Source organism: Macaca thibetana, chromosome 1, assembly GCF_024542745.1.
Source record: "Macaca thibetana thibetana isolate TM-01 chromosome 1, ASM2454274v1, whole genome shotgun sequence".
NCBI classification, from domain to species: domain Eukaryota; kingdom Metazoa; phylum Chordata; class Mammalia; order Primates; family Cercopithecidae; genus Macaca; species Macaca thibetana.
This window is the reverse complement of record NC_065578.1, coordinates 115349746-115367846: the sequence shown is the minus strand read 5'-3', so window position 1 is coordinate 115367846 and position 18101 is coordinate 115349746. Positions and strand designations below refer to the sequence as shown.

The window sequence follows — 18101 nt, the reverse complement described above, 5'->3', positions numbered from 1 at the left end:
AGTTGTTTGGCAAATCACATCCTAGTTGTAGACAGTGTAAGGCATGTTGTAGTCCTTCTTTTTTTTTTTTTTTTTTTTTGAGACGGAGTCTTGCTCTATCGCCCAGGCTGGAGTGCAGTGATGCGATCTCAGCTCACTGCAAGCTCTGCCTCCCAGGTTCAAGCCATTCTCCTGCCTCAGCCTCCCGAGTAGCTGGGACTATAGGCGCCCGCCACCATGCCTGGCTAATTTTTTTTTTTTTTTTTTGTATTTTTAATAGAGACGGGGTTTCACCGTGTTAGCCAGGATGGTCTCGATCTCCTGACCTTGTGATCCACCCGCCTCAGCCTCCCAAAGTGCTGGGATTACAGGTGTGAGCCACCGCGCCTGGCCAAGTCCTTCTTCTTTTACATTGATGTGGTGACATGCAACTATAAGAATAAAAGTGACCCCAGGAAGCAAATTAATCTGTTGTATTATCACCACCAAGAACTGCTTAGCTTGAATGCTTCTAAAGCCGTAATCATCTGATGTGACAGATATTCACCAGTTTTTATGGGTCTCCCAGTGGTGAGCGAATATCTTGTTTGCCTCTGCCCCTCTGGATCCACTCCTCCTGTGGTGCTGTGCTCCACAAGGCTAACCTTTACAGACTCTTATTAATGGCTTCCTTTTGCATAATGCTTTATCTTCCATGGTTTCTAGAAGCTCTGCACACATACTGGTAAATCACTCATTAATTAAAGTCCTCCAAGTTGACTGTGTGCTTTTACATTCATACACCATCATTTCATTCCATTTCTTAAAGTTACATTTTGAAGCAAAGCAACTGTATCAATCAATTCTATTCAAAATCAATTGTTCTTCAGGGTCTAGACTGAAGTTCTTTAAATACTAATTTAGCTACATCTGCCCTTCACATTTTTTAATAAATATGTAATCTTTTCTAAGCTTCATAAGATAGCTCGAGAGTCTTGGCTGAAAAATTGTCTAAATGTTTCCACAAATGCAAAGCTCTTTTTGAAGAGAAATTGAGACTTGCAGGTGGGCAAGTTTATAGACTTTCTCCATGGGGAAAAGGGATAATTCTTCATCTGGGTGGGATTAAGAGATTTCTATATTTTTGTAACAGAATATCAATAGTCTTCACTTTAAAGTATGACATGAAAAGCATTTAAATCCCTTTAATTAGCAAGTACTCCAATCATTCACTGGAAAATTTAAACATGAAAGGACTTTGATCCAGTAAAAATTTGCCAACATTTTGTTCAACATTATTGAGATCCAATCACCTCAATCATAGAACTATGTTTTTACTTCGTCCTATGCATATGAAATTATATATATACATTTCCCTACTGAAGGTATTTACCTCCATTGTTTTATTACAACTAATAATGCTGCAATGAACATTCTATACAAATCTCTTGTACACATGTATATCAGGCAAGTACCAAGGCAAATATTAAGGGTACTATGTTTCACTTTTTCCAACTGCATGTTTTGATCCATTCAAAACTGTGAAATCATTTTAGTGTGTCTTCACTAGTGTTCTTTATGAAATGAAATAAAACAAAATATAATGCAGTGCAGATATTAAGGGTAGTAGGTATTGTTTTATAACACCATTTCAATTATATATCTATGTGTGTATATATATGGGTATGTGTGCAGGTGTGTGTACTGTGTGTCACAGTATAAAACTTTTTACAGTGGGTTATAGTAAAAATTTCTGAAAACACTCTTCCATGAGATATACATAGAAGCAGAATTTCTGAATCCTAGACTACGTACATTTTCATCCTCACTCGCTGACAACCTAGTTGATGAATAAATTTATGCTTCTATCAGGATGTCACTAAATTCCTTTTCTTCATAGCTTCAACATTTGATATTCTGACTCTTATTTTCCCAATCTAATGGATTTTTAAAGATATCTTCATGTAGTTTCAGTTTGCAGTTCCCTGATCCTGTAGTGAGGTTGAGCATCTTTTCATCTATGAATTATAAATTGCCTAATCATAGTTTTTGTAAACTTTATTGCTTTTATCTCTGATTTGCAGTGATTCTTCATATAGTCTGGATATTAATCCTTATTGCTTATAAATGTTGCCCTAATCTATTGCTTTCTTTTTTTTTTTAAGTCGGAGTCTTGCTTTGTTGCCCAGGCTATAGTGCAGTGGTGTGATCTTGGCTCACTGCAACCTCCCCGTTCTGGGTTGAAGTGATTCTCTGGCCTCAGCCTCTTGAGTAGCTGGGATTATAGGTACATGCCACCATGCCTGGCTAACTTTTTTTTTGTATTTTAGTGGAGATGGGGTTTCACCACGTTAGCCAGGCTGGTCTCGAACTCCTGGCCTCAGGTGATTCGCCCACCTTGGCCTCCCAAAGTGCTGGGATTACAGGCATGCGCCACTGCACCCAGGCTGCTTTCCTTTTAACTCTGTAGAATGTTCAGTCATACAGAAACAAGTTTTAAATTTAGATCAAGTCACATATATCGATTAAAAAATAATTTATGATTTTTAGTTCTTGTCTGATAAATCTATCCATTTTCCAAGGTCATAAGAATATTCTATAACTTTCAAATAGTTTTAAAGTTTTGCTGTTTTTCATTGAGGCCTTCAATCTATTTGGAATTTATTTTTATTATGGTGAGAAGACTTAGTATCAATAATTGTTCACATTTTCCTCTAATGTGTCACGCTATCTTTAATAAATCTCTGTTATGTTCTATTGATCTATTTGTCTACTGCTGACCAACAATACAGATTCGTAAGTTTTTATATCTAGAAAGTCAAGTACCTTCTGTGTGCTCTTCTTTATCAGAGTTGTCTTGAATATTTTTGGATCTTTGTTTTTCCATTTGAATACTAGAAGTATTACTCCAGGTTTATCAAAACATCTTAAGATCTTATTGCTCAACTGACAACATCTCTGGCTGATACTGCCTCAAAAAAACCAAATGGCTCCACCACTGTGAAGAAAAAAGCAGACTCATCAAAAGTATGGCATCCACCTTGCTTCTACCTTCCAAGTTCCATTTGTATCTGATTGAAGGAAACAAAACTTCACCTGGCTGCAAGGGGTAAACTTATCTGTAAGAAATTCAGAAAATGTACGTTTTAGCTTCAAAGCTTCTGTAGTACAAGAAGATAGAGTAGAACAGTGGATTTCAAACTATGGATTGGAACCTATTAGCGGGTCATGATATCCATTTATTGAGTCATAAATGGCATTTTAAAAAGTGAAATAGAACATAAGTTATTAGTGTGCCTAGCAAGATTAAGTATTATTGCATAAAATATATACATTTTTATGATTCATAGATATTTTATATGTGCATATATAAGTGGGGAAGTATCACAGGATGAATATATAAAACACATTTCTTACTGTGGGTTATGATAAAAAAAAAAAAGGCTAAAGGCCAAGGTACCAGGAAGGTGAAGAGATGCTGTGTGCCAATTTACCATATCTACTATAGTATCTCTTATTTTATTAAGGAAGCATCCTTTTATTCCTACTCTACTAATAGCTTTTATTTTGAATGTATGTTGAATGTTGTCAAATAATGTTTATTTTTCTATTGAGGCAATCATAAGCTCTTTCTCCTTTGATATTCTACATTGATGGATTTTCCACAATGCACTGTCTTTGCATTTTCCTCATTCTAGAAGTATTTGGATAGTTAACTTTTGTGTCCATCAGTCTACAACTTTGCTACAACCCCTGTCCACATATTACTTAACTCATTAGCAGGTTCTGCATTTGCCCAACTTGTCAAAGCTACTACTGTAGATTTTGAGACATTCTGGGAGAACAAAAAAAAGGCCTATGTTTTATGATTCTTTATTAAATTCACAAGAAGCCAAAATATCTGCATTTTATTTAGTTAAAAAATGTAATCATTTATAGGTACTTTTCCAATTTAAGAACCAATGATAAAGAATTTGTATGGAGAAGTCCTAATGCGAGGCTGTTTCTTAATTCTGATACAGTAGTGACATTATTTCAATATGTATTTGTTATGAATATAAATCGCCTACTAAAAGTATCTTCATCAATTTGCCCACCATAAAAATATGTGTCTGATTTATGGTCACTTAAGCAGTGCCTCAGAAACTCATTTTCTTCATTTATTTGCCTCATTTTGTTTATTTGCTCATTTTTAAATACTAAAGAATATCTGCATTGCTTGGAAGTAGCCAAATAACAAGTATTGGTTTTACTGGGCTGTGGTTATAACTCATAAACTCAGAAAATTTCAACATGGTTCCTTTCAAAATATCTGTGTGATGTAAATGTTTTGAACAAGCTGCTAATGAGAACTTTCACCCTGGAAACTCTGGGGTTTCTTATATATCTTACATTTACTTTTCTTGCTTTATTTTAGGAGAAAAAAAATTTAATTTTGAATAGAATAAAAAAAGGATACTTTCTACAAACCATCTGCACAATCAAAATACATTACCTATCAATGAAAAGTTTTCCAATAATTTAATCAATGCAAATATACACATGTACACATTCTCTACATCAATAGTATTCAACAGTTATTATCAAAAGGAGGAAATTTTGATTTTATAAAGGCAGTGGAAATAAAAAAAAGTAATTACTAAGTTTTGCTCAAGGACCATCTAGAAAAAAAATTTAATGACACATCTGACATAAGGAACTGATGGCCAGCTGAGCCTTATTAAGTAACACGTATTCAAATTGTAGATCTCTCCCTCCTACCTTTCACCCCACAGCTAAGAAAGGAAACCCAGGGATAGAACTAATTGAACTCTATTAGCCAGAGGCAATCGAACCCAGTGCCAATAGAGAGATGCACTTCCAATTGATCTTCAAATGGAACAAAGCCGTAACACTGGTTTTCTCTCAATGCTGGACGTATGGGTGATACATTTTTTAATTTCTAGTTTCCAAATTTTCTGTAATGAGATATATTACTCTTATAATACAAAGAAAGCGCCAACTAATCAAAAATTATGTATATGTTAGTTCAGTGTTTTAAATCCCCAACCACCATTTAAGAAGAACGTTTAAATGTCCTTGTAAGTTCTTCCTCTCTTCCTATTCTGATGTTGAGAAGGTGTCTATTTTCCAGAGAAAGTGAAGCAGGATTTGACAATTTGGGAGTTTGGGTCAGATTTGCCTGGAGTTTGCAAAAGTTATACTGGGAGGAGTTCCGCAATCTCCCTGATGGCTAGAAACAGTAATATTTACTAGGTCTTACTGTGTCTAGGCCAATGTTCTGGGCACAGCAGAGAAAAATAAACAGTAGTAGAGATGGCCTCTGTTTATGAAGAGCCCTATTAATAATCAAGGGCATAAAAGACATAAAAATAACAATTACAAAGGTACATACTGATACAGTGGAAACCAGAAGTCAATGTGCAAGAAAACATGACAGTATTTGGAGTCAATTGGGGTGATGCTTCCAGCACTTCCAGAAGCAGCCACAGTGACGTCTTCTATTTACCTCTAATTCAATTTCTTTTTCTCCAAGAGGTTAGTAGAAATGGAAATTCTGAAAACACAGAAATTTTCCTCATTGGGAAAGTGACCTAAATCAGTGCTACCTAAGCTTGTTGACTCTAGGTTTATATTCCTATTTGAGATAGTATTCACGTTTCATGGGAAAACATGTTTTCAAGACATGATTTTAGGAAATCAAATGTAACATTCACTTGAAAGTTGGTAGCACTTAATGAAAAACCAACATTTCCTGTGAAATTACTGAACCTTCCATTCTGATTAAACAGGTCGGGGCTGATCTAGGACAAGTTCTTAAATATTGTCCAAATCCCTCATGGTACAATACTGAAAGCAAAACAAATAAAAATTTATCAAAGATAATTTCATTTTCTCCATTATTAAAAACTGCACCTTTTTTTTCCCTCCAGGTGCTCAACATGTCACTGTTTAACTGCCCTCTACTTAAGGCTTTCTCATTTACTATGCATGATTTTGAAGTACTAGAATCTCAGATGGAAATTTTTCTGGATGTGCATATTAGTGGGAAAGGAAGAAATCACACACTGTAGTATCCAAGGGAGCTGATAGGCAGCCAGAGCTACACTCCTGACTCTGAGTAAACCGCTTTGGTACATCTGGCTTTTCCTAATGAATCATCTGTGGGACTCAAGGCATGAGGAGCCCAAGTCAACCAGCAGGCTGGGAACCAAGCTGAGGACTCTTATTTCATCAGCTGAGAAAAAGCTGGAGGGTCTCGGGACACATAGATGACCTCTGGGTGCTTTTTCCTGGACACAAAATTAAAATGCTGATGTTAACCTGTACCAGAAGATTCCTGAGTAGCAACTGATAGGGGCAAATGTCCAACGTGGTGTAAAGATTAAATCTTAAGGATAGCTTATCTTACCCCACCAAAATAGTGAGAAGTTTTACATATCTGCCTTTATTTAGATCATGATGAAGGAAAAGCGACATTATGAAACCTCTAGAAACAAATGAGCCTACCACTCTGGCATGTGGGTTTGGGCTGTTCTGCCAGATGTTATGATTCTGAGCAGAACTTAAATTCTAAACAAATTAACAACTATTCTCTGAATGCAGTGATGTTGTCTCTCATGAAATCTCTTCTCCAACTTCTGAGCCTAAAAACATCAGTCCACGCCGGGTACCATCTATGTACGTTCAAGCCAAGCCTCTCTTTTTACAACTCTCTTAATATTCATGGAAGAACCTGCCTTAGCCAGAGGCATAAAAGATGATCCTTTGCTTCTCAGGGGGAATTTGGGGCTCTTCACTTGATCATCTGAGTCTCTTCATCTGCATCGTAAAATTCTTCCTCTTCCTCACTCTCGCTCCCTAAAGAACTCTCCTTGTCCACACACTGAAACAGGAGAGAAGAAAAGGGCAGGGAAATGATGTCATGACATTTCTGAAACGGAAACTACCATCTAGCTATTCAACTGACAAATGTATTTATATGACATCTATTTCCCCAATAAATAGCCCCTAAAATATTCTAGGAAAGCTCATGAATCATCGATCATCTTTATTTCTCTGAAAATCAGCTGCTGTTAGATCCCACCTTTGTTTTCCAGCAGTTTTGCTCAGTTCTATTTAACGCAAACCTTCCTTTTTTCAATAACTGCCACCATCCGAGTGGTATAATAATTAAGAAAAATATCACACCTGTGGGGGGTCCAAGGCCTGTAAAGATAATGCTTCTTCTCCCAGCCTGCGATACGAATACACCTGAAGGTCAGAGAATGTTTCGAGCAGCGGACTGTTAACGGTTTCTGGCAATAACAAACTCAGGAGGCCGGAGATCAGGCCAGTGGCTCCGAAGACAATGAATGGTAAAGACCATTGCACATATTTCTGCAGAGGTGGGTAGTGGAATGAAAACAAACCAGAGCATTAGTTTCCTTTGCAAGTAACGCAAGCAGTCTCATGACTGAAAAACTGTCATGTTTACCACCCAGTTCATGACCTCCCAGTAGACTACACTATAAACCACTTCTTTCCACATGAAGAATTATCCTGGGAAATCAGAGAATGATTCCTCAGGCATATAGATATGGGAGTGAGTAAATAAAAGAACAGTACTGGTTTGCGGATCAGAAGCAGTAATTTCATGCCTGGGGTGGGTACTGCAGGAGAAGAGGCCAGGCTGCCTCTGAGCAGGCAGGCCTATATGGCCAGAGTTGACAGGACATCTCGTAGTTCAGCTTCCATTCCAGGTGAGCCCACTTTGCACAGAGGCACCCCAAAATACTTGCTGATGATGAACTTTAAAGTTCTCAATCCTGGAATTGGCCAAACCATCCCATATACCTTAACACCATAACTGAGAATTCCAGGGATTAAAGGTGTAAAAACTCTTTTAAAAACCCAACCCTACCATATACATATGGCTTATAAGCTTCTAAATTGAGCATGGTAGAGGGCTGGTGAAACAAGCAATTGTTTCAGAGATCCAAAACATATTCTCAGGAAAACAGAAGCATTTCATCACAAACAGGTTCAAGGAAAACATGAAAAACAATTGCTTCCAGGGTGCTTCTCTGGGGCTTTTCGGAGCTGATCAACATTCTAGAATTCCAGCTAAGCTTTATGATCTTCTGGTTTAGGCTTCCAAATTCTGTGGGTAGGTTCACTACTAATTAGGATTTCCCCTCAGGCAATTTTTTCCTGATTTTTTAAAGTGAAGAGATAATGGAGGAGGTAGAAAAGGGAGAAGGCGGAGGAGAAGGCAGAGATGGAGAGAACCAAGCAGAAGATGGGGATGAGGAGGAAGAGGGAGGAGGAGAATCTTTCATCTCTAGCCATCTACATGCAAACATATGTCCAGCACTGTGGGCCTGTTTTTGAAACAAGGGGAACACACACTTTCCCTTCTTCTAACCTTATAGGAAGCAACAGAGACACAGTGCTGGGTATTATAATGTTCTAGGATAGCTATCCAAAGTCAGATATCTTTAACAGTACCTATATTTTGCAGAATAAAACACAGACCTAACATGACTCCTTCAAGAAGGGTCTTGTGACCTAAAATTAACCATGAGACATGGAGAGAGATACTCAGAGAAGGGAAATGTACTGCACCTCAGAAAATGAAAAGGTTACAATGGCATTTCAGAGACCTGCCTAAGTAATGAACAGTTGTCTACAGAACAGGTCAACAAGTCCCACATCAAATCTAGTTGCTTTCAAAATGTCTCAGCTAGGGAAAGTCACAAATCAAACCAAGGAGAGACTTGCATAAGGGTCCTCTGGGTTCTTTCACAGAATCTGAGCATTTTAAGATGAAGGATTTTAGGGTTGTCATTTAACCTGATTCCCTTTCTTTGACTATAACAGTTGGAAAGTTTCAAAAAACATATTAACAGACACAGTGCGAGACATATTTCTCCTCTAATATTTTCCAAGAGGTGTGTTCTTGGGGGAAGGTATTTAACCTCTTTCTGTAGCATTTCTCATATTTAATACAAGGGTAACAACAATGCCTACCTTTTATGGTTACTATGAGGACTGCATGTGATGATATGTAGAAAGTGCTCAGCATAGAGCCCAGCACACAGCAGAAGTGTCATACATACTTATTAGTTGACTAACTTTTTCATGGGGACAGGAATGGGGTACACTGGCAATAGCAGGCCCTCCAACGAATTCAGATGAACAAAAAATCAGACCCACTGGAGGCAAATGAATCCTCGATAAGAGTCCGTCTGCCCTGACGGAGTACTATCTAAAAGGGACAAGGTTCACATTTGTGTCAGCAGATCTTAAATGACATCTGTTCATCACCTCTTTCTACTCAAAAGCATAAGCATTTCCAAAGCAGAGAATCAAGAAAAACAAAACTAGAAGGTACAAACCAACCAGTGAGGGGATGAAGGGAGCAATAATCCCACCAACTCGGGAGAACATGGAACAAGTTCCAAGCCCAACATTCCTGAAAAGCATAAGGAAAAATACATCAGTAAGTTCTAGCGGGGGAATTAAGAGACCCTTGGGGGGCAGCAGTGGGCATGGAATAACATGTCCTGAAGTGGAAGCACAGGATCATAGAGAACAGTGGGTTCCAGAGCTGCCTACTAGACATTCCTGAGATGTTACGAATGTTCTGTAATTACCCGGTTCAATGTGGAAGCCACTAGACACATGCACTACTGTGTGCTTGAAATGCGGCCAGGAAGGATGAAGAACTGAATGTTTAATTTATTTAATTTTAATTAATTTACACTTAAACAGTTACACAAAGCTAGTAACTACCATATGGGACAGTGGATCCACAAAGGATGATATAGAAAAGAGCATTTGAATATTTTTAAATTAAAAGTTCTCATGGGTTTTTACGCCTTAGGTCTCTTACAAAGAGCCAGGGTTTTATGATCTGAAAAGGCTGCTCATTTATTTAAACTCAACTAATTAACAATTAACGGGTCAAGCATATAAACAGAAATTGACTAAGTGTGTACTGTCAGGAAACCAAGAACACCTTTATAGTGAGTGCAGGCATAAAAAAGGTAGGAAGGAGAGACGGAAGGAGAGAGAATGATAATTAATGGTTTTGGGTAGAGGGATACAGCACTCTGTAATCCCAGCTGAAAAGTTCATACTCACATTTGCTCTCAAAATTGTCCCAGTTTGGACAAAATCATCATGCTAGTTTTATAGCCAGTAGCCACGTAAAGTAGGTTACAGGACCAACTAGGAAATTACTAGCCAATGCAGACACTCTAATCTCTTACTGGGAAAAATAATTTTAAATTAACAGGCAGAAACAACCATGAGGCTTCTTGCACGGATAAGGGAAGGAGAAGGATTGTTTGGAAAGATCCTCTAAAAGACTGAGAAAGAGCCAGCTGAGAGAATGCCTACCCAGACCACAGAAGCAGTTCTGCAGAGCCTCAGCTGCACCCCCATCCTTCAAATTTGGGTGTGTTTCTTGCTTTCAGACTTATTTTATAAAGGAAAATTTAGGCTGGATATTTATCCTTTTCAATATAAACGCATCCTATTCATTAAGAACCCAGCTTTAACAATTGCTGTTTAACTCTGATATTCACTTGTTACTATATGAAATTATCATTTTAAAATGTGTCTATTTTGTGTTAAAATGGAGGCTCTGTGAGAATAGGGAGCTTGTCCCCTTGTCTGTGATGTGTGATACAGGATGAGTGACTGAATAAATAAAATTCACCAAAAGAATAACAGCATCTGCGCACTGTTTGGGTGATAGAATATGCCTAGCATAGAGTACTTCTCTTACAACTTACACGAAGGAATTCAGTCTACCATAAAGTGACATTTTCCTAGCAGAGCAGGCAGAGAGCAGTCTGTAAAGGCAGGCTCTTAGCCTAAACTACTTGCTGAATTACTGCTGCCCCACACTAACTCCAGAAGCAGATGAAATAAGTACCACACCTCTGTTGGTGCAAGAATGGATGACAAAGTGTAGAATGTGTGAAGAATGAGGCTATGTGAGACACATACCTGATGACTGTAGGGTAAAGTTCAGAGGTGTAGATATAAACAATGTTAAAGGCAGCACTGATGGTCAGCTTCCCCAGCAGGGACAAGGAATGGCTGTTCACCACTGCAAACACACCTGTGTCTGAGGAGGACAAGAGAAATGCCTGTGAGACCCACAGTTAAAATAATTCCTCTAAATGGCACATTTCCTTTTGATGGAGCGGGCGGCATTCATGTTGATCTCAAAGAGCAAAGAGGTAGTGTAACCACATACACATTCAGAAGGTTTAGTAATCACACAAACACACACAACTATTTTTTCAGTGTTTTGGCTCTACCCTTGAAAACTTACATACTGGTGTCATTAAGTGTGATAAACTTTCACTCACTCCTGAATGACAGAGTACCCTGAAAACTTCTGTACTGTCATAAAGTAAGCTTCATGGAAATTATAAGTTTCATCTTCCAAGGGTATAACTTGACTCTCCTTTCTTCCCTCTTACTCACATAATCAATGATGTAAAACAGTGGTCTGCACAACAAGCCCTGATAAATACATGAGACAGAGGTAAGCTACAGAAAAGCTCTTACATGCAGTTTGTATCCCCTAGTGTTTCACTGAGAAGGTAAGGAACAATGCCTTTCAATTACTATCAGAAGATCAAAGACATTAATGTTCTTTCTTTCTTTTTTTTGAGACAGAGTCTTGCTCTTGTCTCCCAGGCTGGAGTGCCATGGCGCCATCTCTGCTCACTGCAACCTCCACCTCCTAGGCTCAAGCGATTCTCCTGCCTCAGCCTCCTGAGTAGCTGGAATTACAGGCAACTGCCACTACACACAGCTAATTTTTGTATTTTTAGTAGAGACAGTGTTTCACCATGTTGGCCAGGCTGGTCTTGACCTCCTGACCTCAGGTGATCCACCTGCCTCGGTCTTCTAAAGTGCTAGGATTACAGGTGTGAGCCACTATGCCCGACCAATGTTCTGTAAATAACAAGAATCTAAATATGAAATTACTTTTACTCAACTTCTCACTTACTAATCAATAGTAATATTTTAGTTTCTTAATGTAATGCTTTTATTTAAAATGCAAAAAATGTATTTTATGTCAGTTCATTTCTTTACCAAAAATGCTAACAATTATCTTATTGTTTTTCCTTTATTAACATTATACTTTCTGGGATTCTACAGTTTAATGATTTTTTTTAATAAAAGTTTAACCTCTCCCCTTCAATAATCATTTGCCTCTACCTTCAAAATAACAATTTACTCCTTATGAGGCAAAAAAGTTCTCATTGACTCTGTTGTACTTCCTATCGTTCCCTATCAAACGTCCCAGTGAGTGACCACCACTCCACTTCCTCCAATGCACCTGCCCTGGCAACTTACAATGTGGCTTCCAATACCATCCTCTCCTGAAATTCCTACTCTTGAAGGTCAGCAGCAATGTCCTCATCACCAAATGTAATTGTGTCTCATTCTCCTTGACATTTCTGCCAGAGAGAACACTCTCGCTCCTTCCTTAGGAATGTATGGCTCACAGAAACCACTCTACCCCTAAACAGCTGAAATGAAATATGCTTTCTTTCATTTGACCTCCACTGCCCCTACTTTCCAATTCATTCAACTGGTGTGCCTCAGACACTGCCTTGTGGCTGCTTACTTTTCCATCTTGCCTGTCCATATTGGGATTTTGAGTTCTTTCAGACCCAGGTTGGTATCTTCCTTATATTTGTGTTCCTAACTGCACCTCCCATAGCACTATGTACACTGGTGCTCACTAAATATCTGCTGAATTAATACATGGAAGGACTACAAGAGGGATTAATTTAGTGAATAGAACCTGTGTTCATGGTCTCTCAACTTGAAAGGAGGGAGGCATAGATATGCCCCAGTCCAAAAAATAAGTTTCACCTTCCCTGCTTAACTATAAAATCATCTTCTTTAAAGAGTATGCCCTCAACAGAGTAGTCCAGACTCTGCCAAACTCCACCTTCTGGGGCAGCTTTCTCGAACTCTTCTACCAGGTTATTTGGAAGAAGATGTTAGCTCTTCTAAGTCCTGGATATGTATTTTTAAGCCACAAGGTGCTTCTGATAAAGAATCATGTCTTTCAGCATTTACCCTGATATACGTTTCTCAACTTTTGAGATCTAACAACATTTTCACTTAAACCAATAATAAGGGCAAATTAAATTCATCAATTATTTTCCAGAAAACAGAATGAGTTGGGAAAACCTATTGGATAGCATTGAACCAAACAGAAATATGCACATTTGCTTGATTGTAAATGATCTCTGGGACTGTTTTCAACCCATACAGAATGGCATCTTTCAGAACTGTATGGAGGCACTACACATCTTTAACAACAGGCTAAAGAACTGCCATCCTTGAAATCTGGATTCCAAGGGTGTGTCACAGAAAGTCTATCTTCTTAATATCCACAAGATCCAAAGCTAGATGAAGTTTTCCATGACAGGGTCAGGATAGCTCTAGCTGTAGTCCATTTGGGAAGCCTGGCTCCAGGTACATGTCCACAGAATGCGTGCATTAGTCCAATGCCCCATCTGATGCTTAAAACTTCTCTCATATGTGCCTGCCAATGGGGTCTGCAGTTGCCACTTAAACCAGGGAAATTCACTTTTTCCTCAAGATAGCCCATGTCCATTCCAGACACGTTTGATTATGAGAAAATTATTTCTTATTCTTTTTGGGACTTTTGCCTGTGCGGCTGCTGAGCTGCTGGTCCTGGCAAATGCTCAGGAAGGCTTTGCAGCCATTAGACTGGCTCCCTGGATTATCTGAAAATCAGATATTATTGGCTGTTACCAACGAATGTCCAAAGTGATGGTCTAAAAAAAGAGCGATTTAAAAGACATAAGCAAAACTAAACTATCTTTTTAAAAAAGGAAATCTCAAAACACTTGTATTCTTCAAATTCTGAACTCAAGGAGGCTATAAATTTATTCCAATGAAGAAACTACTAAGGACACAATTTTCAGAACTATTTTTCTGGAAGGTTTTTCAGAGACCATTTGGGATCACCAGAAAAAAATGTCTTAGTATGACACAGTCACACTTCACCGACCCAAAATAGCAAAAATTCAACTTTGTCATCCACTTCATTCACTGTGTGATTGCAAGCAAATTGTTCATTTTGATCGTTCACATGTTAAAAATCTTTAAGACAGGTACAGGTCCTCTACTATGATACATAAATGGGGTAAGAATTACAATTCATTTTGCTTCCCTTTGACTTTTTATAAAAAGCATATACACACAAACTTCTGTCACCATAGTTTCACCTTTTCTAGAATTTCACAATAATATAATACTGTTTGTAGACTTTTGTGTGTGGTTTCTTTCACTTAGCATAGCAGGACATAGTTCATTCCTTTTTTTTGTTGACTAATATTCCATTGTATTGATATACCACAATTTGTTTATCCATTCATCAGCTGAAGGGCATTTGAGTTCCTTCCGGTTTGGGGCTATTATTAACAAATTCACTATGAACATCTGCATCAAAGTCTTTGTGTGGATCTAGGTTTCCACTTCTCATGAATAAAACTGGGTCATATAGTAAGCACTTTAAAATAAGCTGCTAAATATTTTCCAGAGTGTCTTTACCATTTTGTATTTTTACTAGTAGTGTATATGAGTTACAGTTCCTCTTTATCACCAACACTTGTGATCTCTGTAATTTTTGTCATTTTAATCAGTGTGCTATGGTATCTCACTGTGGTTTCATTTTTATTTTTGTTTTAGTTTCCATAAGTTATTGAGGTACAGGTGGTATTCGGTTACATGTGTAAGTTCTTTAATGGTGATTTATGAGATTCTGTTGCACCCATCACCTGAGCAATATACAGTTTTTGTAGTCTTTTATCCTTTTTGTAGTCTTTTATCCCTTGCCCCTTCCCACGCTTCCTTCCAAGTCCCCAAAGTCCATTGTATCATTCTTATGCCTATGTGTCCTCACAGCTTAGCTCCCACATATCAGTGAGAACATATGATGTTTGGTTTTCCATTCCTGAGTTAATTCACTTAGAATAATAGTCTCCAGTCTCATCCAGGTTGCTGCAAATGCCATTAATTCATTCCTTTTTATGGCTGAGTAGTATTCCATTGAATATATACCACAGTTTCTTTATCTACTCATTGACTAATAAGCATTTGGGTTGGTTCCATGATTTTGCAATTGGGAATTGTGCTGCTATAAACGTGCATGTGCAAGTATATTTTTTGAATAATGACTTCTTTTCCTCTGGGTAGATATTCAGTAGTAGGACTGCTGGATCAAATGGTAGTTCTACTTTTAGTTCTTTAAGGAATCTTCACACTGTTTTCCATAGTGGCTGTACTAGTTTACATTTCCACCAGCAGTGTAGAAGTGTTCCCTGATCACCCACATCCATGCCAACATCTACTGTTTTTTGATTTTTTGATTATGGCCAGTCTTGCAGGAGTAAGATGGTATTGCATTGTGGCCTTGATTTGTATTTCCCTGATCATTAGTGATGTTGAGCATTTTTTTCATATGTTTTTTGGCCATTTGTATATCTTCTTTTGAGAATTGTCTATTCTTCTTCTTGGCCCACTTTTTGATGGGATTGTTTGTTTTTTCTTACTGATTTGTTTGAGTTTGTTGTAGATTCTGAATATTAGTCCTTTGTCAGATGTATAGATTGTGAAGATTTTCTCCCACTCTGTGTGTTGTCTGTTTACTCTGCTGACTGTTCCTTTTGCTATGCAAAAGCTCTTTATTTTAATTAAGTCCCAACTATTTATCTTTGTTTTAATTGCATTTGTTTTTGAGTTCTTGGTCATGAAATCCTTGCTTAAGCCAATATCTAGAAGGGTTTTTCCAGGGTTATCTTCTAGTATTTTTATAGTTTCAGATCTTAGATTTAAGTCCTTAATCCATCTTGAGTTGATTTCTGTATAAGGTGAGGAATGAGGATCCAATTTCATTCTTCTACATGTGGCTAGCCAATTATCCCAACACCATTTGTTGAAAAGGTTGTCCTTTCCCCACTATGTTTTTGTTTTTTTTTTTTTTTTTTTTTTGCTTTCTTGAAGATCAGTTGGCTGTAAGTATTTGGCTTTATTTCTGGGTTCTCTATTCCATTCCATTGGTCTATGTGCCTATTTTTATACCAGTACCATGCTGTTATGGTGACTATGGCCCTATAGTATAATTTGAAATCAGGTAGTGTGATGACTCCAGATTCGTTTTGTTTTGCTTAGTCTTGCTTTGCCTATGTGGGTTCTTTTTTGGTTCCATATGAATTTTAGAATTGTTTTTTTCTAATTCTGTGAAGAATGATGGTGGTATTTTAATAAGGATTGCACTGAACTTGTAGATTGCTTTTGGCAATTTTCACAACATTGATTCTACCCATCCATGAGCATGGAATGTTTTTCCATTTACTTGTGAGATCTATGATTTCTTTCAGCAGAGTTTTGTAGTTTTCCTTGTAGAGGTCTTTCGACTCTTTGGTTAGGTATATTTCTAAGTATTTCATTTTTTGGCAGCTACTATAAAGGGGTTGAGTTCTTGATTTGATTTGCTGCTTGGTTGCCATTGGTGTATAGAAGAGCTACTGATTTGTGTACATTAATCTTGTATCCAGAAACTATGCTGAATTCTTTTATCAGTTCCAGGAGCTTTCTGGAGGAGTCTTTAGGGTTTCTGAGGTAAACAATTATATCATCAGCAAACAGTGACAGTATGACTTCCTCTTTACTGATTTGGTTGCCCTTTATTTCTTTCTCTTGTCTGATTGCTCTGGCTAGGACTTCCAGTACTATGTTGAAGAGAAGTGGTGAGAGTGGGCATTCTTATCTTGTTCCAGTTCTCAGAGGGAATGTTTTCAACTTTTCAGTATTATGTTGTTTGTGGGTTTGTTATAGATGGCTTTTATTACATTGAGGTATGTCCCTCGTATGCCAAGTTATAATCATAAAAAGATGCTGGGTTTTGTCTAATGCTTTTTCTGTATCTATTGAGATGATCATGTGATTTTTGTTTTTAACTATATGGTGTATCACATTGACGTGCATATGTTAAACCATCCTTGCTTACCTGGTATGAAACCCACTTGATCGTAGTGGGTTATCTTTTTGATATGTTGTTGGATTCGGTTAGCTGGTATTCTGTTAAGGATTTTAGCAACTATGTTCATCAAGGATATCAGTGTGTAGTTTTCTTTTTTGGTTATGTCCTTTCCTGGTTTTGGTATTAGGGTGATGCTGGCTTCAAAGAATGAATTAGGGAAGGTTCCTTCTTTCTCTATCTTGTGGAATAGTGTCAAAAGGATTGGTACCAATTCGTTAAATGTCTGGTAGAGTTCTGCTGTAAATTTGTCTGGTCCTGGACATTTTTTTGTTGGTAATTTTTAAATTACCTTTTCAATCTCACTGCTTGTTATTGGTCTGTTCAGGGTATCTAATTATTCCTGATTTAAGCTAGGAGGGTTGTATTTTTCCATGAACTTATCCATCTCTTCCTAGGTTTTCTAGTTTATGTGTGTGAAGGTGTTCACAGTAGCCTTGAATGATCTTTTGTATTTCAGTGGTGTCAGTTGTAATATCTCCTGTATCATTTCTTAATGAGGTTATTTGGATTTTCTCTCTTCTTTTCTTAGTTAATCTTGCTAATGATCTATCAATTATATTTATCTTTTCAAAGAACCACCTTTTCGTTTCATTTATCTTTTGTATTTGTTTGTTCTATTTCATTTAGTTCTGCTCTGATCTTGGTTATTTCCTTTCTCCTGCTGGGTTTGGATTTGGTTTGTTCTTGTTTCTCTAGTTCCTTGAGGTATGACCTTAGAATGTCACTTTGTACTCTTTGGGTCTTTTTGATGTAGGCGTTTAGGGGTATGAACTTTCCTCTTAGCACTGCCTTTGCTATATCCCAGAGGTTTTGATAGGTTGTGTCATTACTGTCATTCAGTTCGAAGAATTTTTTAATTTCCATCTTGATTTTGGTTTTGACCCATTGCTCATTCAGGAGCAGGTTATTTAATTTCCATGTATTTGCGTGGTTTTGAAGGTTCCTTTTGGAGTTGATTTCCAGTTTTATTCCACTGTGGTCTAAGAGAGTGCTTGATACAATTTCAAATTTCTTAAATTTATTGAGGCTCGTTTTAGGGCTT

General features: G+C 37.6%; 2 protein-coding genes across 6 annotated transcripts in view; one reads left to right on the top strand and one right to left on the bottom strand.

Moving 5' to 3' along the window:
• The window catches only part of NGF (nerve growth factor), a 1213865-nt gene that overhangs the window by 438575 nt on the left and 757189 nt on the right, over nt 1-18101 (top strand). The gene's annotated exons all lie outside the window — the stretch shown is intronic.
• Nucleotides 56-18101, bottom strand: part of SLC22A15 (solute carrier family 22 member 15) — a 95059-nt gene continuing 77013 nt past the window's right edge. For 2 of the 3 annotated variants that reach the window (XM_050748178.1, XM_050748195.1), the window contains 4 exons: nt 10960-11080; nt 9343-9415; nt 7150-7338; nt 56-6844 (listed from right to left, as the gene is read on the bottom strand). In XM_050748178.1, the coding sequence (XP_050604135.1) occupies nt 6755-6844; nt 7150-7338; nt 9343-9415; nt 10960-11080 (473 nt within the window). In that variant the 3' untranslated portion in view covers nt 56-6754. Of the gene's footprint in view, nt 6845-7149; nt 7339-9338; nt 9416-10959; nt 11081-18101 lie in introns of those variants that run through there. The other variant, XM_050748187.1, reaches the window with a different exon arrangement.